Source organism: Wyeomyia smithii, chromosome 2 (assembly GCF_029784165.1).
Source record: "Wyeomyia smithii strain HCP4-BCI-WySm-NY-G18 chromosome 2, ASM2978416v1, whole genome shotgun sequence".
Lineage (NCBI taxonomy): Eukaryota > Metazoa > Arthropoda > Insecta > Diptera > Culicidae > Wyeomyia > Wyeomyia smithii.
Genome location: NC_073695.1, coordinates 233,001,923 through 233,018,473, shown reverse-complemented (window position 1 = coordinate 233,018,473; position 16,551 = coordinate 233,001,923). Strand labels below are relative to the sequence as shown.

The window sequence follows — 16,551 nt, the reverse complement described above, 5'->3', positions numbered from 1 at the left end:
TATTGATTTATTTGTTTTAATAATGCTACGGACATTATCGAATGTTTGTATTGCTTATTCATCTGGTTTAACTTATTTTATTATTTTATTTTACTGATAATTTCTTTGATTCTACTGACATAATCAGTTATTGTGTAGTTGTTGTGATATTTTAGTTTCTTACTGCCTTCAACTCTCGCTCGGTATAAATTTGGAATCACGCCACTGACAACACCATGTTTGAATATTACAGCACCTCTCAAAAAGTTTAGCATCATCTGGAATAGACAGATATCTAGTATTACAGAAAAGCTAGAAAACTGCGGGCTTCAGCAAATTTGTTCAGAAGGTCAAGAACTTCTCAATGATGGACAGTTCAGTGCGGAGCTCCATTGCTGCGTGGAGCTAGTGGTACTCAATACGGGAGTCACTTCACGGTGAACTATATTTCACTTTCATACTCACTTCACTTTTTGAGACCTATTCCCGATTCCACCTGAAGTGAGGTGGCGCAAATTAGCTCCATGTAGTGAGATTAACAGTGAAGTGAAAACGAGAATAGAACAAGTGAAATGAGTTTCGCAGCACAAACATTTCTATGTCCCGTCGATTTTTTTTCGAGATAACACCAGATCTCGACGTTTTAAGCATTCCTAAGACATTAATTGGGAAGCTGCTGCTCTGTTCAGAAGATCAAGAGCTTTTTGTTGATGGACGGCTTAGAGCAGAGTTTTGTCACTCTGTGGCCCTAGTGTGCACATAATTCTTCGTGTTTTGATCTTATCTTATTCCGTGATTCCGATTTCCTGGAAAGTTACGGTCTTCAGCAAAGTTGTACAGAATGTACAGACTTCTGGATAGTGGACATTTTAAAACTAAAATGCACCGTGACGAGGCGGGCGTTGATGACCACGCAATGTTATTATATTTAAACCTTAATGTATTTCACGATTTCGATCTCCTTCAAAGCTACAGTCTACAGCAAACTTGTTCAGAATACCAAGTGTTTTTGATTGGTGGACGGCTTAGTGCAGGATTCTGCCACTATACGAAACTAGTGCGCTCACAATTCTTTGTAAATTGACCTTAACTCATGATTTTGATTTCCTAGAATGTTGTGGTCTTAGGCAAAGTTGTTAAGGAGATCAAGAGATTTTTACTGAAGGACGGCTTGAAGCAGATTTTTTTCGCTCGGTGGCACTAGTGTCTGAAATCGAAAATCAAGAAATTCAACCATGGAAAAAGTATTATAAATATTTCAGTCATTTTCTATCAAATCATCGAGGTTTTGGCATCAATCGATCAGGTTTTTTTAACGATTGAGTTGTTGTCATAAAAACAAACAACTGATTGAGATACTATTGAAAAAATTGCTAAATAACATGGATTGTCCAAATCATACTTCCCAAGCACAGCCGACACTAAAGTATACAACTGATCTGGGGAACGATTTGTTGTTGTTGTTGCATTACTCGCTCTCACGTCACGCTTACTGGAAATTTATGAAAGGTACTATTCAAACATTTTGCTTATTTTTGAAAATGATTTCATTCCAAAACCGTACCGATATCATACGAATGCTAGGTGCTGATCGTGAAATGAAGAGAAGGCTCGTTTCACTCGTATGTCTGGCTGTAAAGGCTGTGAAGACTGTTGGTAGCTTCAAAAGTGCCAAAAATGGCTGGAAATTCGGCCCGAAATAACCAGAGAACTAAAATCATTGATAACTAGAACCTTCTGGAATTTGTTCCCATATAAAACGTTGCTGATAGCGATGAAGGCCATGCAAATAAGTTTATAATCGAAATCTTGATTTTTTTATGGTGTTCATTTTTCAACCGCGGCCGGAACAGCTTCCCAAAATGTTTTACTTTCCTTGCCATTGCCTATTCTGCTACGCTCCACCCTCTTTCCAAGTAATTGACGAAACCTTGATATAAAAAATACCATTCGAACATTTCACCATCATTTTCATTCCAAGAACGTACTGGTGACTTACGGACATACACGGATGTCATACAGTAACATACGGAGATTTTTGTATTACAGTTTCACAGCAATAGCAGTTTGAAAAACAGTTTCATCCAGGGCCCGCGTCACACTGTTTTCCCGGCTGGGTAGCAAGGTGCATAAGGGAGGGAAGAGGGTCCATGAGTGACAAAGGCGTAGCCAGGGGCTGATACCTGAACAATTTTTCGTTTAGCAGTTGTAGGGCTTGTCTTTCCGAAAAAGTCTCCATTAGGCTGTCCCAAAATTGCATGATGTCTGGAAACCTGGGGGCTCACCCTTAAAATGAAAGTTTAGGGTGTCAGAAAAAATCTTTATAGGGGCGAAAACTTTAGGAAGTGATGTTTAAGGGGTGCACAAGCGGGATATTTGAAAAAAGTCAGGTTTTTGAACATGTTTTTTTAAAAACAATCTAACACTTTAAATTTTAATAAATCGTTATATCTTATTATTTCTAATGGATTCTTTAGGGTTCAAACTATAAGCCAGATTTTTGTTCAGAGCTGTTCAGGGTCCCAAGCATGCATTATGTATTTTTAAATTATCGAAAAAGTTGATTTTTTTAAAAATTCCAGCATTCAATCGTTTGAAGTGGGTACCGTACATTGAGCCATATAAAGTTCAATACCGTCAAAAGATGGGAAATTCAGTGGGGAATAACTTTGCCGAAGACACAATATGGCTATCTTTAACCCCAACAAAGTTATTCGTGATTTACTGCGAAGAAAAAATATACACTTTTTTCTATATTTACAATGTTTATTTATAATAGCCAATAATACGAGTCAAAAAAAAATGAATCAATTATTATGAATTTAAGTAATCAATTACTGACTTTCTCGATGAATTGTTTTGTTTTTTACGGTTATTTGCAATAATCAGAAGTGTATTCCCCTTCTCTTCGTCGGACTTTGGACCAAAATCATTGTAGTCTCCTGCTGTCCCGAGAGCTCGTTCCGCTGGATCGTTTATCACCGTTAAAGAGCTACATTTCCTCTTCGCTTCAATGTAATCAGCTCGTGAGTTCCAGCTGGTAGGATCTTCATTCAAGAAACCGCTCTCTAACCCCAAAATTTGAAAAAAGATCATGAATCTTTCGGTTACATAATCGGCCAGACCTTTTTTTAGCCGAGTACTTCCTAACTCTGGTTAAAGAGCTTCCATTACTCCGCTTTTTCAAATTTTCTACCATCTTCCGTTTTGTTTCCTCATCTACTCGATCACTAAAAAAAGAGAGACTTACATTGAGCTCTGTTAAGTACCAAAGGTGCTTCTCGAACTTTCTGGAAGTGTTTTGGCTTAGCTCTTTATCCTCAAAATTTTGCAAGGTCTGCATAAACCTCAAGTCGTTCACTGGTGCATCTGTTACCACCCTTTCACGTAAATTTTCACAACAAACAGCACGAATCTGTGAAGCTGGACATTATCTGTCTCGAATTGATCCCGGAAAAGATATATTTTGAGACCATATATCGCCCGAACCATCCACCTGGCGTGGTGTAGGGCACCAATGCGCCAAAATTTCACTGGATCGCCTTCTCCAAGGCACAATAATGAAAGCTGCAGAAGTTCTTTATAGTCCTCGCGTATGAATTTTTGCAAGATCATTTGCCTGCAAAAATCAACAAGACTTTTGGTTTCCTCTTGTCCGAGTGTTCTTTTAAAGATAATACAATATAAAACATGTTATTTTATTTTCTTGAGGAAACCTCAAATTATAATTAGGTACCAATAGGGAATCCAGCATAATCATTTTCATCTATTGTATCCCATTCGTTTCGGATTGATTTGAATAGAGCGTCATCGGAGGAACATGTCAGTTGTTCAAAACATGTCATGTAGGCTGTTTTAAGAATCAATTCATATACGTGGTGCCTGCACGGAAAATCCAGCAATTTTCTTCCAAGTAGACGTTCTAGGATGACCGCAGCACCATTTTTTTCTCCTGAATTAACATTGGTGGTGTCATAACACTTTCCGCAAATAACTTCATCGAGATTCCAGCGTTTCAAGCTTTGAAAAACTTGTTCTGCTACGACTTTTCCTGTACCGTGTTCTATAAATTCGCAGCTGATGATTTGATTAACAGAATCTAAACCCGTCACGACAACAGCTAACTTTTCAGTTTTTTTGCGATTGAACAACAATTGCTTGGAATCAAAATGAACGACCAAAGACTTCTCTTTTGGAAACTTATTCTGAATTTTTTTAGCAATCTCTTGGCCGGCCTGGAGAATGGAAAGACATATTAAACATCAATATTATAAATCTGTGCAGGCAAACATACTGCTTTGCGTTTTCTGTGAAGAGTAGATTTGCTTAAACTTAGTTCTTGTGGATTGATATCAAAGGCAACAGCTGTGGCTGCTAATACCCCAACAGCCCCACGGTTAGAGATTCGGTTTCGGTCAATATTTTCGATAAAAGCGTTTGTTAGTGGTTGTAGTCTTTTACTTCGTCGGACCTGACTTGTATCTTCCACGACTAGTTCTCGGACGTTAATATTCGACCTTGTTGATTTGTTCTCAATTTTTCGTGTTTTCTTTTCACGCCACTGTTCACAGGTAACCGGTACATTTGTTTGGATGGCTTTCGGGAACACACACGGAATTTTATTATGTTTCTGATAGTTCCAGAACTCCACGCGGATCGCATCGTGTTGTAATTCGCTTTCGATATTTTCTACGCTGATGTTGAAAAATTCACTCATCTGTATCTTACTCGATTTCAACCTTCCTAATGATCTTGAGTCCCGCTTCTTATAGACCTTCTTTAGTCTTTGCCATGATGCTATGAGCTTGGTAACTCGTCTAACAACGTTCCGTGAAAGTTTCACTTTTTGTGGCTTTGTCCGATAATCCGTGTGGGTAAGTACCCATAGGGATATTTTCCGAGTGGGTACTACTACCCATACTACCCACATCAACCGCCGGCCATGGTTTCATCTAGTGAATGAACGAAGATATTGAAAATTTGTACGAACATCTCAATCCTCGCAATATCTCGTCATATAAATAGGATGTAGAATGCCATTCCCAGTAGCGTGCGAAGGCTCGGCAGGAGACGATTTCTCCGAAGCAACGGATTATAGAAAAATACCGTAGTCCTACGTCATACGGTCGTGTTTTGGATACCACCCTCTTTTTATTTGTATTCAGACCTTAACTTATTTCACGATTCCGACCTCCTACAAAGCCGGAGTCTTAAGCAAAGTTGTTCAGAAGATCAAGAGCCTTCTGTTGATGGACGGCTTTGAGCAGAACTCTGTCACACTGTTGCACTAGTGTGTACACAACTCTTCGTACTTTGACCTGGGTTATTACGCGATCATCGGAATCCAAGAAAGTTACGGTCTTCAGCAAAGTTGTTCAGAATGTCAAGGGTTTTTGAATGGTGGACAGTTTAGGGCAGAATTGCGTCGCTATATGATACTAGTTTGCTCACAATTGGTCATAATTTGACCTCAACTTATCTCACGATTCTTAACCCCTAGAAAAAGGTGTTCTTCAGCAAAGTTGAACAGAAGATCGAGAGCTTTTTTTTGATGGACGGCTTAGAACAGAATTATGTCACTCTGTTGCACTAGTGTGTACAAAATTGGAATAGAAATTGGAATCCGAGGAAATTACGGTCTTCAGCAAAGTAGTTCAGAATGTTAAGGGCTTCTAAATGGTGGACAGTTTAATCCGAAAATTCATCGTTATGTAGCAAGCGTTGTTGTGCACGCATTCTTCGTATTTTGACCTTAACTTGTTTCGCGATTCCGACCTCTTACAAAGCTGCAGTCTTCAGCAAATTTATTTAAGAGATTATGGGTCTTTGGTTGATGGACAGCTTAGTACAGAGTTCCGCCGCAATATGACACTAATCTGCTCACAACTCCTCGTAGTATGATCTTTACTTATTCCATGATTCTGAATCCCTAGATAGTTGTGGTTTTCAGCAAACATAGGCAGAATAATCAGAAGATCAAGGGGTTTTCGTTTGATGAACAGCTTAGTGCAAAATTCTGTCGCTTCATGACACTAGTGTGCTCAAAATTCTTCATATTGTAACCTTAACTTATCCAACGATATTGATTTTATCGAAAGTTATGGTCTTCAGCAAAGTTGTTCAGAAGATCAAGAGCTTTTTTTGTTGAAGCACGGCTTAGAGCAGAAATCTGTCGCTCTGAGGCACCAGTGCACAATGGTCCAGAAACCAAATTTAGGGGGAAATTTGGGTCTAGAGCTCTATAGCAACATTTTTGGGAAAAACTTTCTTTTAAAAAGTTGTTACATATGATAAAGCGCTTATTGAAAAATTATCAGAAATTAGGGTGACCAACATTTTCGATGCAATCAAGTATCTAACTTTTTTATCTTTGTAGATAGAAGAAAAATTTGTTCTACAATGTTATAGCTCCATTAATTTTAAGTAACTTTGTAAAAAAAAGTTTTTCTTTATCTTTGAAAACAACCGATTGAAAAAACACATTTTACGCTCTAACTTTTTATTTCAAGATTCATCTCAAAACTGTCTTTGAACGACTTTTAGAGCTTTTTAAGAGAAACAATTTGCAATGCTGACATAGTAAATATCTCAATTTTACTCAAAGTTATCAATATTTTTCATCAAAAAATATGCGTTTTTCATTTGTATGTCATTTTTTTTTGGGGCAAACATAAAAAATATCTCTTGGTCTCATTTTGAAGGGCATACTTAACTCTATAAATGGAGGAATTTTTAAAAATATGTTATTTTTTAAATTTGAGTAAATTCAATTTAGAAACAATACAAAAATTTCAATAATTTTATACATTATGCATACAAAAACACCCAGATTTATTTTTTGGTATTTTTCCTCATGACTAGGAATAATTACCTTTAATTTGATCCAAAAAGATTGAAAATCGATCAACTGGTTCAAAAATTATTAATTTTTTTAAAATTAAATACATTGAACACAGTCGTTTTTCATGGTCACCCTGTTTTGAAGCTGGTCACGCAAAGTGCTTCAATTGTGCTCAAAATGGCAGGGATGCATCTATGTTGAAAATAATCAAACCCGTTTTGTTTCGTTGGGTTGTTAAGGGAACTAGATTTTCGTAAAATAAAAATATTCAGAAGATTCTTCCGCTGTCATTATTGTTCACATTTTTTTCATATTCTGACATTAACTTATCCCGCGATTCTGATTTTCTAGAAAGTCGCGGTCTTCGATCTATACACTAAACACTAGTACAGTCCAATGATACATGACTAACTTGAATATCTGGGCCTGCAAACAGATGCGATGCGAATTTTTAAGAAAATTTTCTGGTAAATCAATTGAACATGAAGATACAGGCCTTCAAACTACATTATAATAAATACTATCGTGAAAAACCCTATCTTTCTAAGTTGTTGGATTCACGAGATAAAATTAGTTCGAAACACTAAAAACTACATGTATACTAGCGCCGCGTCGCGGTTGGATTTTAAATTGATACTTTTACTAGTGAAAACCCTTGAACTTTTGAACAAGTTTCTTGAAGACCACAACTTTCTAAGTGGTTGGATTCATGAGAGAAAATTGAGTTCAAAATCCTCAAATCTACATGCATACCAGCACTGCGTTGCGGCTGAATCTTGAACCATACTGTCCACTAGCCCTTGAGCTCCTGAACAACTTTGCTGAAGACCTGAGTGTTGTACTCTAGGACATCAAGTTAGTTACTTGAAAATTAATCGCGATTGAAAAAAACTAGTAGCACAAAATGGCATCAATAGTTCATAAGAATATCTGTACAAACTTTCACCCAAATCAAAAATCACAGTTTAAAAATTTAATAATATTGTCTTATGTTGCATGAAATTGTTCAATAATTTTTTTTCGTGATAGTTTGAAATTTGTTAAATTTACTAATGTTATTATTTTCATTCAATTCAAGAGGTTTAATTTTATGAAAAAATTTCCAACCTTCAATCAAATTCCAACCTAAATACTAGAATCATGATATTCTCATATCTAATATTTTTAGAATTCTGAATTTGTGAAACTCTCTTAAACAGCACAATGTTGAGAATGCACATAAATTCACAAATGTAAATGCTGTTTATTGAAATCCAAATATTGGATGAAAGCCCGTTACCCATTCTTAATAAAAAAAAAATTTACAATCCATTCTTAATGCTTTGACATATTCTCAATATATTTTCCCATAATTTTGGAGAATAAACTGATGTTGAAATCTTCAAGCTTCGATATTGCCAACTTGCCCAAATTCTCATGTTCTGGATTTCTTTTTAGATTCCAAGATTTATTGTCTTTGGTTATTTTAATTGTATGATTTATTTTTCTGTTAAAATCATTCTCCAGTTAAGGAAATGCCGAGTTAATGTGAAACTAGAATAATTCAAACGTAAATATATTTTTCGTACGGCATTTGAGAGCATTTGTTTTTGTTATTAGTGTTTTGAGACTGCATCCTGTTTCTTTCGGGTGTAGTCCAGGATAAAGTGTGTAGTCGGATACAGAAAAAGTATAGTCCGGAAAGTGAAAAAAAAAGTACAGGACAAAACTGTAGTCCGGGTGTGAACGTGCCGCGGAGACGAGTTCGACATTACTTATGTTTTTACGCATGTTGCTGACAAAAAGGTCCCTATTGCTCAGCTTAATAATGAGCCAACATAACGCGTAACATTACTTGAACTCGTCACTCAGAGAGTACTGGTGTGGTTTGTGGAATTCAGAGTATGGTGCATTGTTGCTAGTCGAAGTCGAAATCTTATAATTCCATTTTTTCCGATTTGTCTAGTTTTTGAGCAGAGGTTTTTGTATACTATGTCCCAATAATGACTAGTTCGGCATTTTGTCAACAAACTTAAGATATATATTTTGGTCAATCCGCGTATCTGCATTTTTCAAATTATTGGGGCTTTGGATGCATGAAACTTTGCCAATTTTTCTATTTGATAGGCAACACTCGCATCGACAGCTAATAGAGAATCGGCGTGAAATATCGAGCTCCCGAGCGTCTCCGTCGGTAGTCGGGGATTGAGCGGTCGTGCATAATGCTTTGGTAAAACGCGTCTCCGGCCCGGGAGAGTTTTATGATATCTTAGTTCGAATCGTCCACTTAGTGTGGTATACCATTTTGCGTTTCACTAGGATGTACCACACTTACCTGTGCGTGACCCTACAACACTCTTTAGTTTATTACTGCTTTAAATCGGTCTCAAATTAAAAAATCGCTTTTTTAGAACAGACGAACAGTATAAAAGAAACGTCGTTAGTCGACCTGTTAGGCTCAAAGCCAGATGCGCGGGTGACCGAATATCTAGAGACTTCGCGTCGATACCTTTCATGAGGTCGTATTTTCTACAGATTGGTTATAACCGTGTTATAATTTTCGATATAAATAGGGTCACTTCACGAAGAAGTGATAGGAGTCGCGAGGCGTTAGCGTGGACTCAACTCTTGTAGCTTTCCTCAACATTGTGTAGTCAGCTGAGATCAATCAATGGGAGATACGTTTCGGTAGTTGCATAATAACTACATAAACAGATGTTCAAATATTTGAGTCGGTCTTGATTGAGTCATTGGTCCGGTATCCTCGCGTGCGCTTTATTTTTGCGGTGTTACTTCATCTAACATATTGATCGCGTTATGACTTCCGCAGAAGGTATAATGAACTCGTACGTGCGATATTTATTATTATGAACCAGAGGTGTTCTCGGCTTCCAATAAAGCGAGTATCACGTCAACATATTCCTATACACACTCCTTCTTTGACCTGCATTCGGATGCGGCCGGCGCTGGCATTGCCTAATATAAAGATTAAGGTCACCAGTTTTCACACATTGAGGATGAATGTTAATCCCAATCATCATCCATTGGTTCTCTGTGTAATTACAGTTGATCTGGCAATAACGGAGTAGCAACCACGGGCGGTCAATCATGCTCATGCTCATGCTCAACTAGAATAATTCAAACGTAAATTCTCATAGTTTAATAAATGCAGACGAGAAATCTTGCTCCCGCCATTAAAGTCAAACTAATTATTGATATAACCGTATCAGTTATATAATAATCAGTTACCATTAGCTTTCGAGGATCCTAAACTGACGATGAGTTAAATTTTTGCAGATGAAGTGAAGTTATCCAGATGCACTTCTACACAGTACGGTAAGTTTTCTGAGTTTCCCAGGGCGCCGGCTGCTGACACGACCGCCTGGCAGCAAGTAGCACATCATCATGCATGATTGCACGAACGAATGTTTTAGACTGAACATAGTTTTCTTCTTCGGTACAAAGTCCGGCATATGACAGCTCGAACCGTTGCAAACCCGGTCGCCCCTCCAGCAGTAGCGGTGTCAGATCGAAATAAACCTTTACACGCTTTAACGTTTTGCTTTGCTCAGCCACCGACCGGGTCGGCGAAATGCATGCAAAAATCGACCTGAGGAACAAAAAAAAAAAAAGAATGGTGTAAATGCTTTGCCCCTCCGGGAAAACTGTTCAATGAAAAATAACCAATTTTATCTGCATCCCTTTTTTTCTGCTGTACTTTTTTTTGTTTTGTTTTCTTTCGCATACTGAAATTCTGAATGGAGTCCATTATTTAACTTTTTTCGCTCACTGATTGGATGGATATTTTTTCACCTTTAGTACATATTGAATGTTTTCAGCTTGTTTTTATCGAAATGTTTTTTATTTTTCTCATCTTCTTACATTTTTATACAATTTTTTTCGATCCTATGATTTGTTGGAATACATTTTTCTCGCTATTCGTGTACCTTAGCTAGAGCAAAAGCAAATCACGCCACCGTTCAGACCGAGGCTCGGATCCGATCGTGATCTAGCCAATTTCCCGCCGGAGTTCACCGATGAACCGGTGCATCTGACACCGGACGATGAGTAAGTAGTATTCCCATTCGAGGGTGGTAGATTGTAGAACGAAAAAGGGGATCCCTGTGGTGTCGTTTGCGAAGAAGTCCGCCTTCTCAGGGCGAAAGTCAATTTTATTATCATTAATGTCTTTCTATTTTTAACCGCAGCCGCGTAATCGATAACATCGACCAGAGTGAATTCGAGGGCTTCGAGTACGTGAACCCGCTGCTAATGTCGCTGGAAGACTGCGTTTGACATCACGCATCCTGCGAGCTGCATCCGTACAACATGCAGGTAAGATTGGTCACTGAAATACAGTGCGTCTCCATCACATCACTACACGACACTCATCCCAAAAGAATTATTCAAATGCGCACATATAGAGCTTCATACTCAGACATACAAAAAAGTATTAACAGCTGAACTGATGGTACACTTTTTCCCTTCTTTTGTATCCCCGAATCTTCCCAAATCACACTGTTTTGCTTCGTGTTTGTATTTTCTTTTATAATATTTTTCCTTTTCTGTGGCCTTATCATAACAACTTTGGATGTGTAGTTTTGAAAGCGCGTTTTAACGGTTTTATACAGCAAAACTACACCAATAATTCCCTGTTAGGTCGTCAATCAGTGCACTAAAACCCCGTAAACTAATGTAAAGCCACGAAAGCTGGTTATTAGTGCTCTTACTGTTAACGATCCGTTCATTCCAGCGGAGTGATTGATTTAGTTTTTTTTTTGAACTGCTTAGTAAATGTAACTCCGTTTCCTCAAAGCTGTAACGTAGAGAAGATACTTGTTGTTATTTTTTTATTCCTAATACACGTGTTACAAATGAAGGAAAAATGTGACTTTCCGTTTCCAACTAGCGGGAACAAAAAAAAACTATAAAGTTTGAAAATATGAGTCTGTAAAAGTAAGTAGTTTAAGGTTGTAAGAAAAAGTTTTGATTTAAGCTTTTCTATCTGATCTATGTTTTCACTGCTGTTCCACCTGCTTGAGTTGTACGTTGATTGTTGCAGTTGCCATATTTTTATTAGCAAGAAATTTTTAATTTAATAACAATTTTGATCAGCAATAACTAATAAAAAAAGGAGAAAAAAATTCATTGGAATTCACCGTAGACTGTATAAATGAATTTTTTCATTGATTTTAAATGTTTGACGTGTTTGTTATTTTATTTTTGTTGCAATATAGCATTGTAATTTTTGAAATATATATTGACCGTTTTCATACCAGATGATCTGAAAATACGCAAAATTTTATTTGAGCATTTTTGTCTAAGCAAACTGAGAACTCAAGAATAATATTCTAAACTCAGATGGACATTACAAATCAACAAGCTTATAATGATTAACTTTCTAAACGCATCTCTTTAATGTTTTTTGAATTCAAGTTTGAAAAATTAGAAAATAAACACTAAATTTAATATGAATACAAAAAGTTTTATAATTAAACAAAATTAAAATGAATAATTCAATTTTCCCCGAAACTCATTTTTTGTCAAAACTTTTGCTGTCAATTGTGTTTCCCTTGTAGAAGACTGAACCACTGCGACCATTTTTTGATCTGTTGTGGTACGTCAATTGTGTTATATTGATCATACATTTCATTGAATGAAAAAAGGATGAAAAATTTATAGCTAACTGATCATGGAGAAATAAGAAACATAAAATTTAAAATTTTACAGAAAAAATTAGATGGACGGTTTTTCAGAAATTTTGTCTTTAGCAAAGTTGTAGACCGCAATTTTGTTTTTTTGAGGAAAAAATTCAGGTTTTTCAGAAATTTTTTCTTCAGCAAAGTTGTAAACCGCAATTTTGTTTTTTTTTTCAGGAATTTATCTACTGTCACTTAGGAAAAATCCCAAATTTGGTGTCGGTTGGAATTCCCCCCGCTCTGTGGGACCCCCCTGTTTATTGCAAATTCACGCATTTTTTGTTAATAATTTTTTTTTCCTTTTCGTACAATTCATAAACGTAAGATGTCCGAAAAATACTGATAGATGATTTTTGAAGGAAATAAACAAAGGAATCCAGAAAAAATATAAGTTTTGACCGGAAGTGTTGCCCGATAAATTATTTTTATATTTGAAAACTAAATTTACATTTTTCGGCAAACGCAGCCATTTTGATTTTAAATTTTAAAATTCCATCGTGTTTCTTGGGAAATTTCACATAAGAAACAACTATCATCCCGAGGTAATATGAGCCAATCTCGAGATATAACATTTTTACCAAAAAAGTTGTGAACTTCGTAATTAATTTTTTTTACAATTTATAAACGTAAGACACCCGGAAAATAGTGATAGGTGATTTTTGAAGAAAATAAACCAAGGAATCCAGAAAAAAAATTATTTTTGACCGGCAGTGTTGCCATATAGATTATTTTTGTATTTTAAAACTAAATATGCATTTTTCGGCATATTCAGCTAATTTTAATTTAAATTTGATGGTTTCATCGTATTTGTTGGAAAATTTTACGTAAGAATCACTTATCACCCCGTGGTAATATGAGCCAATCTCGAGATATAGCATTTTCACGAAAATAGTTCTGAATTTCGTAATTAATTTTTCGTAAAAATGGTATATCTCAAGATTAGGTCATATTACCGCGGGGTGGTAAGTGCTTCTTACGTAAAATTTTCTGAGAAAACGATGAAACCATCAAGTTTAAAATAAAATTAGCTGCATTGGCCGAAAAAAGCAAATTTAACTTTAAAATACAAAAATAATCTATCTGGCAACACTTCCGGGCAAAAACAATATTTTTTCTGGATTCCTTGGTTTATTTTCTTTAAAATTTAGTTATCATTATTTTTCGGGCGTCTTACGTCTATAAATTATAAAATGACGAAGTTTAGAACCTTTTTGGTAAAAATGTTATATCTCGTGATTGGCTCATATTACCTCGGGATGATAGTTGTTTCTTATGTGAAATTTTCCAAGGAACACGAAGAAATTATCAAATTTTTTTAAAAAAGGGCTTCATTCGCCGAAAAATGTAAATTTAGTTTTCAAATACAAAAATAATTTATCTGGCAACACTTCTGGTCAAAACTTATATTTTCCCTGGATTCCTTGGTTTAATTCCTTCAAAAATCATCTATCAGTGTTTTTCGGACATCTTACATCTATGAATTGTAAGAAAAAGAAAACAGACATTTTTGACAAAAATTGCGCGACTTTGCAATAAAGAGGGGGGTTCCACAGAGTGGGGGGTATTCCAATCGACACCAAATTTGGGATTTTTTCAAAGTGACAGTAGATAAATAATTCCCCTAACTTTGAACAAAATCTGTGATGATCGTGTCCAAGTGGCATGTACACTTCGTATGGAATGACCCATGTGTATATTTGAGAAAAAAAATTAAAAGAAAGCACAAAAATATTTATTTTATTGAAATAAAATATCTCGAAAATCCATAACTTGGAAAAAATTTAAAAAATACACTATATTTATATATTACTAGCTGGACTCGGCAAGTGTTGATTTGCCTCAAACGAAATTTTGTGTTATTTGTAATAAATATTGATAGCTGTAAATTATAAATTATAAACCAATGTGCCGTCCAAGTTTTACTTCTGACTACAGTCGGCTAGCGTTCTATACTGATTATTTCTTTGTGTTTTTTGCTGACTAACTCTAGAACGAATCAGTAAGTTATTAAATAAATTTCGTCCCGCTTATTTGTTTTCTTTTTATTTAATTAATTTTTCAACATTGAAGACATGGGAATTCCAAATTGATTACACATACTGTTTAAGGTTGAACTTGGGATTTGTTTATAGTCTTCAAATACATGACGAATCGGACATTGGATCTGTTCAAACTCAAAAAGCAAGTCGTTGCTTGTGATACATTGGTTTTGAGATGCTCAAAGCTCACATAATCTCATATCCTTGACAGTTGAGTTATTTTTTCCAAAGGGGGATTGCCACATTGAAAGGTCATTGTACAAACAAGAATAAATCGGATCGTCCACTTCAAGAATAAGGAGGGGGTTCAAATCATCATAGAAAGATTTCTTGTCCTCTAAAATCCTCACATTCCAAATTTTGTTTTTTGCTTGATTAACTCTAGAGTTATGTAGTAATTTGTGTTTCATTCGAATGAGAGCCCTTCCTTCAAGAGGAAGGAGGGGTATCAAACCACCATAAAAACATGTCTAGTGCCCAAAAAATGCTACGTCATTTATGCATGCTCCCTTATCTAGAAATTTATGGTTCATTTGTATGCGATTTTCCCTTCCAGAGTAAGGAGGAGTGTCTTACCACTATGAAAATATTTCTTGCTTCCAAAAACCTCCACACGGCGCAGAAACTTGTATTTCATTTGTATAGGAACCCCTTTCTACCAGAGAAGGCAGGGCTCTCCAACCATCATAATAACCATCCTCGGTCCTAAAAACCTCTGCATATAAATTTTCACGCCGATCAGCTGATCCGTTCTTGATATTAATCGTGACATACGGACAGTAACTTATTTTTATTCATATAGAAAGAATAGATAATTTTTTTTTGAAGTGTATATATATATATATTTTGAGAGGACAAAACTCCCAAGTAACACACGTTGGTATAGAATAGTTGACGTTACCTATTCCATGACACCAATATCACTAGAAAAGCGCAAAACATGAAGGCTAGTAGAACAAGTACCGATAACTGCATGAAAGCAAGCCAACTTGATATAATTAAGTGGCAAAATACATCTCGAGTACTAATACGGCAATGCGCAAATCTGTTGCTAGGACAATTGCTAACAAGCGCATGCGCAAATGTGTTGTGTCGCGCAGTGCAACTAGATCGACAATTGCTTCTATCAGTGGCAGTTTTAATTGATTATAAAATGATGACAAAAATAATATTCAACTTTTCATAAAGAGTTGTTTCTTTCCCTTGAATATTGAAATTGTTTTCGCATAGTTTCTACGTATTCTGGATATGAAATCTAACAAAACTAGAAAACGTTGTTAGATATATAATAACAAAAAAACTGAAGTGATATTGGTTACACTGCAAGCGTTGTGTTTATCTTTGGATGGCGCGTTTCGATTCGCTTCGAATAAATATAGAAATCGTTCATATAATTTAAATAATAATTTGATCAAGTAATTTTGAATTGGGTGTTGAATGCTACGACTATTGTACTAAGGAAAAGCATTTTACAGGTACGTAGTGTTGTTATTAGATGGTGTAACGTTTTACGAAAAGACCAAGTGATAGTGATTGTCATTCTTGCACTCATGTTATTAAAAACATCTCAAAAACCAGAAAAAACGAGCTTGTTTTCGAAATGCGGTTGTATTACTGATGAAAAGCAACTTCAAACACAATATAACAACACAAGTTTTCAATTGCGCTTGTAGTACATTTATATGACTACTTTCGTTACTTATTTTCTAACATGTTTTGTGTGTTATTTGGGCTATTATCTACAACTTTGCCAAGACACTATACCGATCAGAGAAAAATGTTCAATTTGCTAAGTTATATATTGCCGTTCCAAGCATAGTTGTCCCATGTTCTACACAAGCCTTATGAACGCTGGGACAATTATGCTTGGAACGGCAGTATACGCTTAAGAAGTTTCATGAACATCAAAAATGGTTCTGAATTTTTCGCTTGGTTGAGGTTGGTATATACTTAAATGAAAAATTTTCCTTTCTTATTTACTGATAAAATGTAGAGCTAACATTGAAAGTCAAAA

The 16,551-nt window shown here is 35.8% G+C and overlaps 1 protein-coding gene across 3 annotated transcripts in view; it reads left to right on the top strand.

Moving 5' to 3' along the window:
* The window catches only part of LOC129720389 (atypical protein kinase C), a 261,544-nt gene that overhangs the window by 242,538 nt on the left and 2,455 nt on the right, over nt 1–16,551 (top strand). The window contains exons 15-16 of one of the 3 annotated variants that reach the window (XR_008727256.1): nt 11,008–11,134; nt 11,399–11,755. Coding sequence is in view for 2 of the 3 variants with exons in the window: in XM_055671860.1 (XP_055527835.1) it covers nt 10,752–10,867; nt 11,008–11,095 (204 nt within the window). In the remaining variant the exon portion in view is untranslated. Of the gene's footprint in view, nt 1–10,751; nt 10,868–11,007; nt 11,135–11,398; nt 11,756–16,551 lie in introns of all 3 variants that reach the window. The other 2 variants (XM_055671860.1, XM_055671859.1) reach the window with 2 other exon arrangements.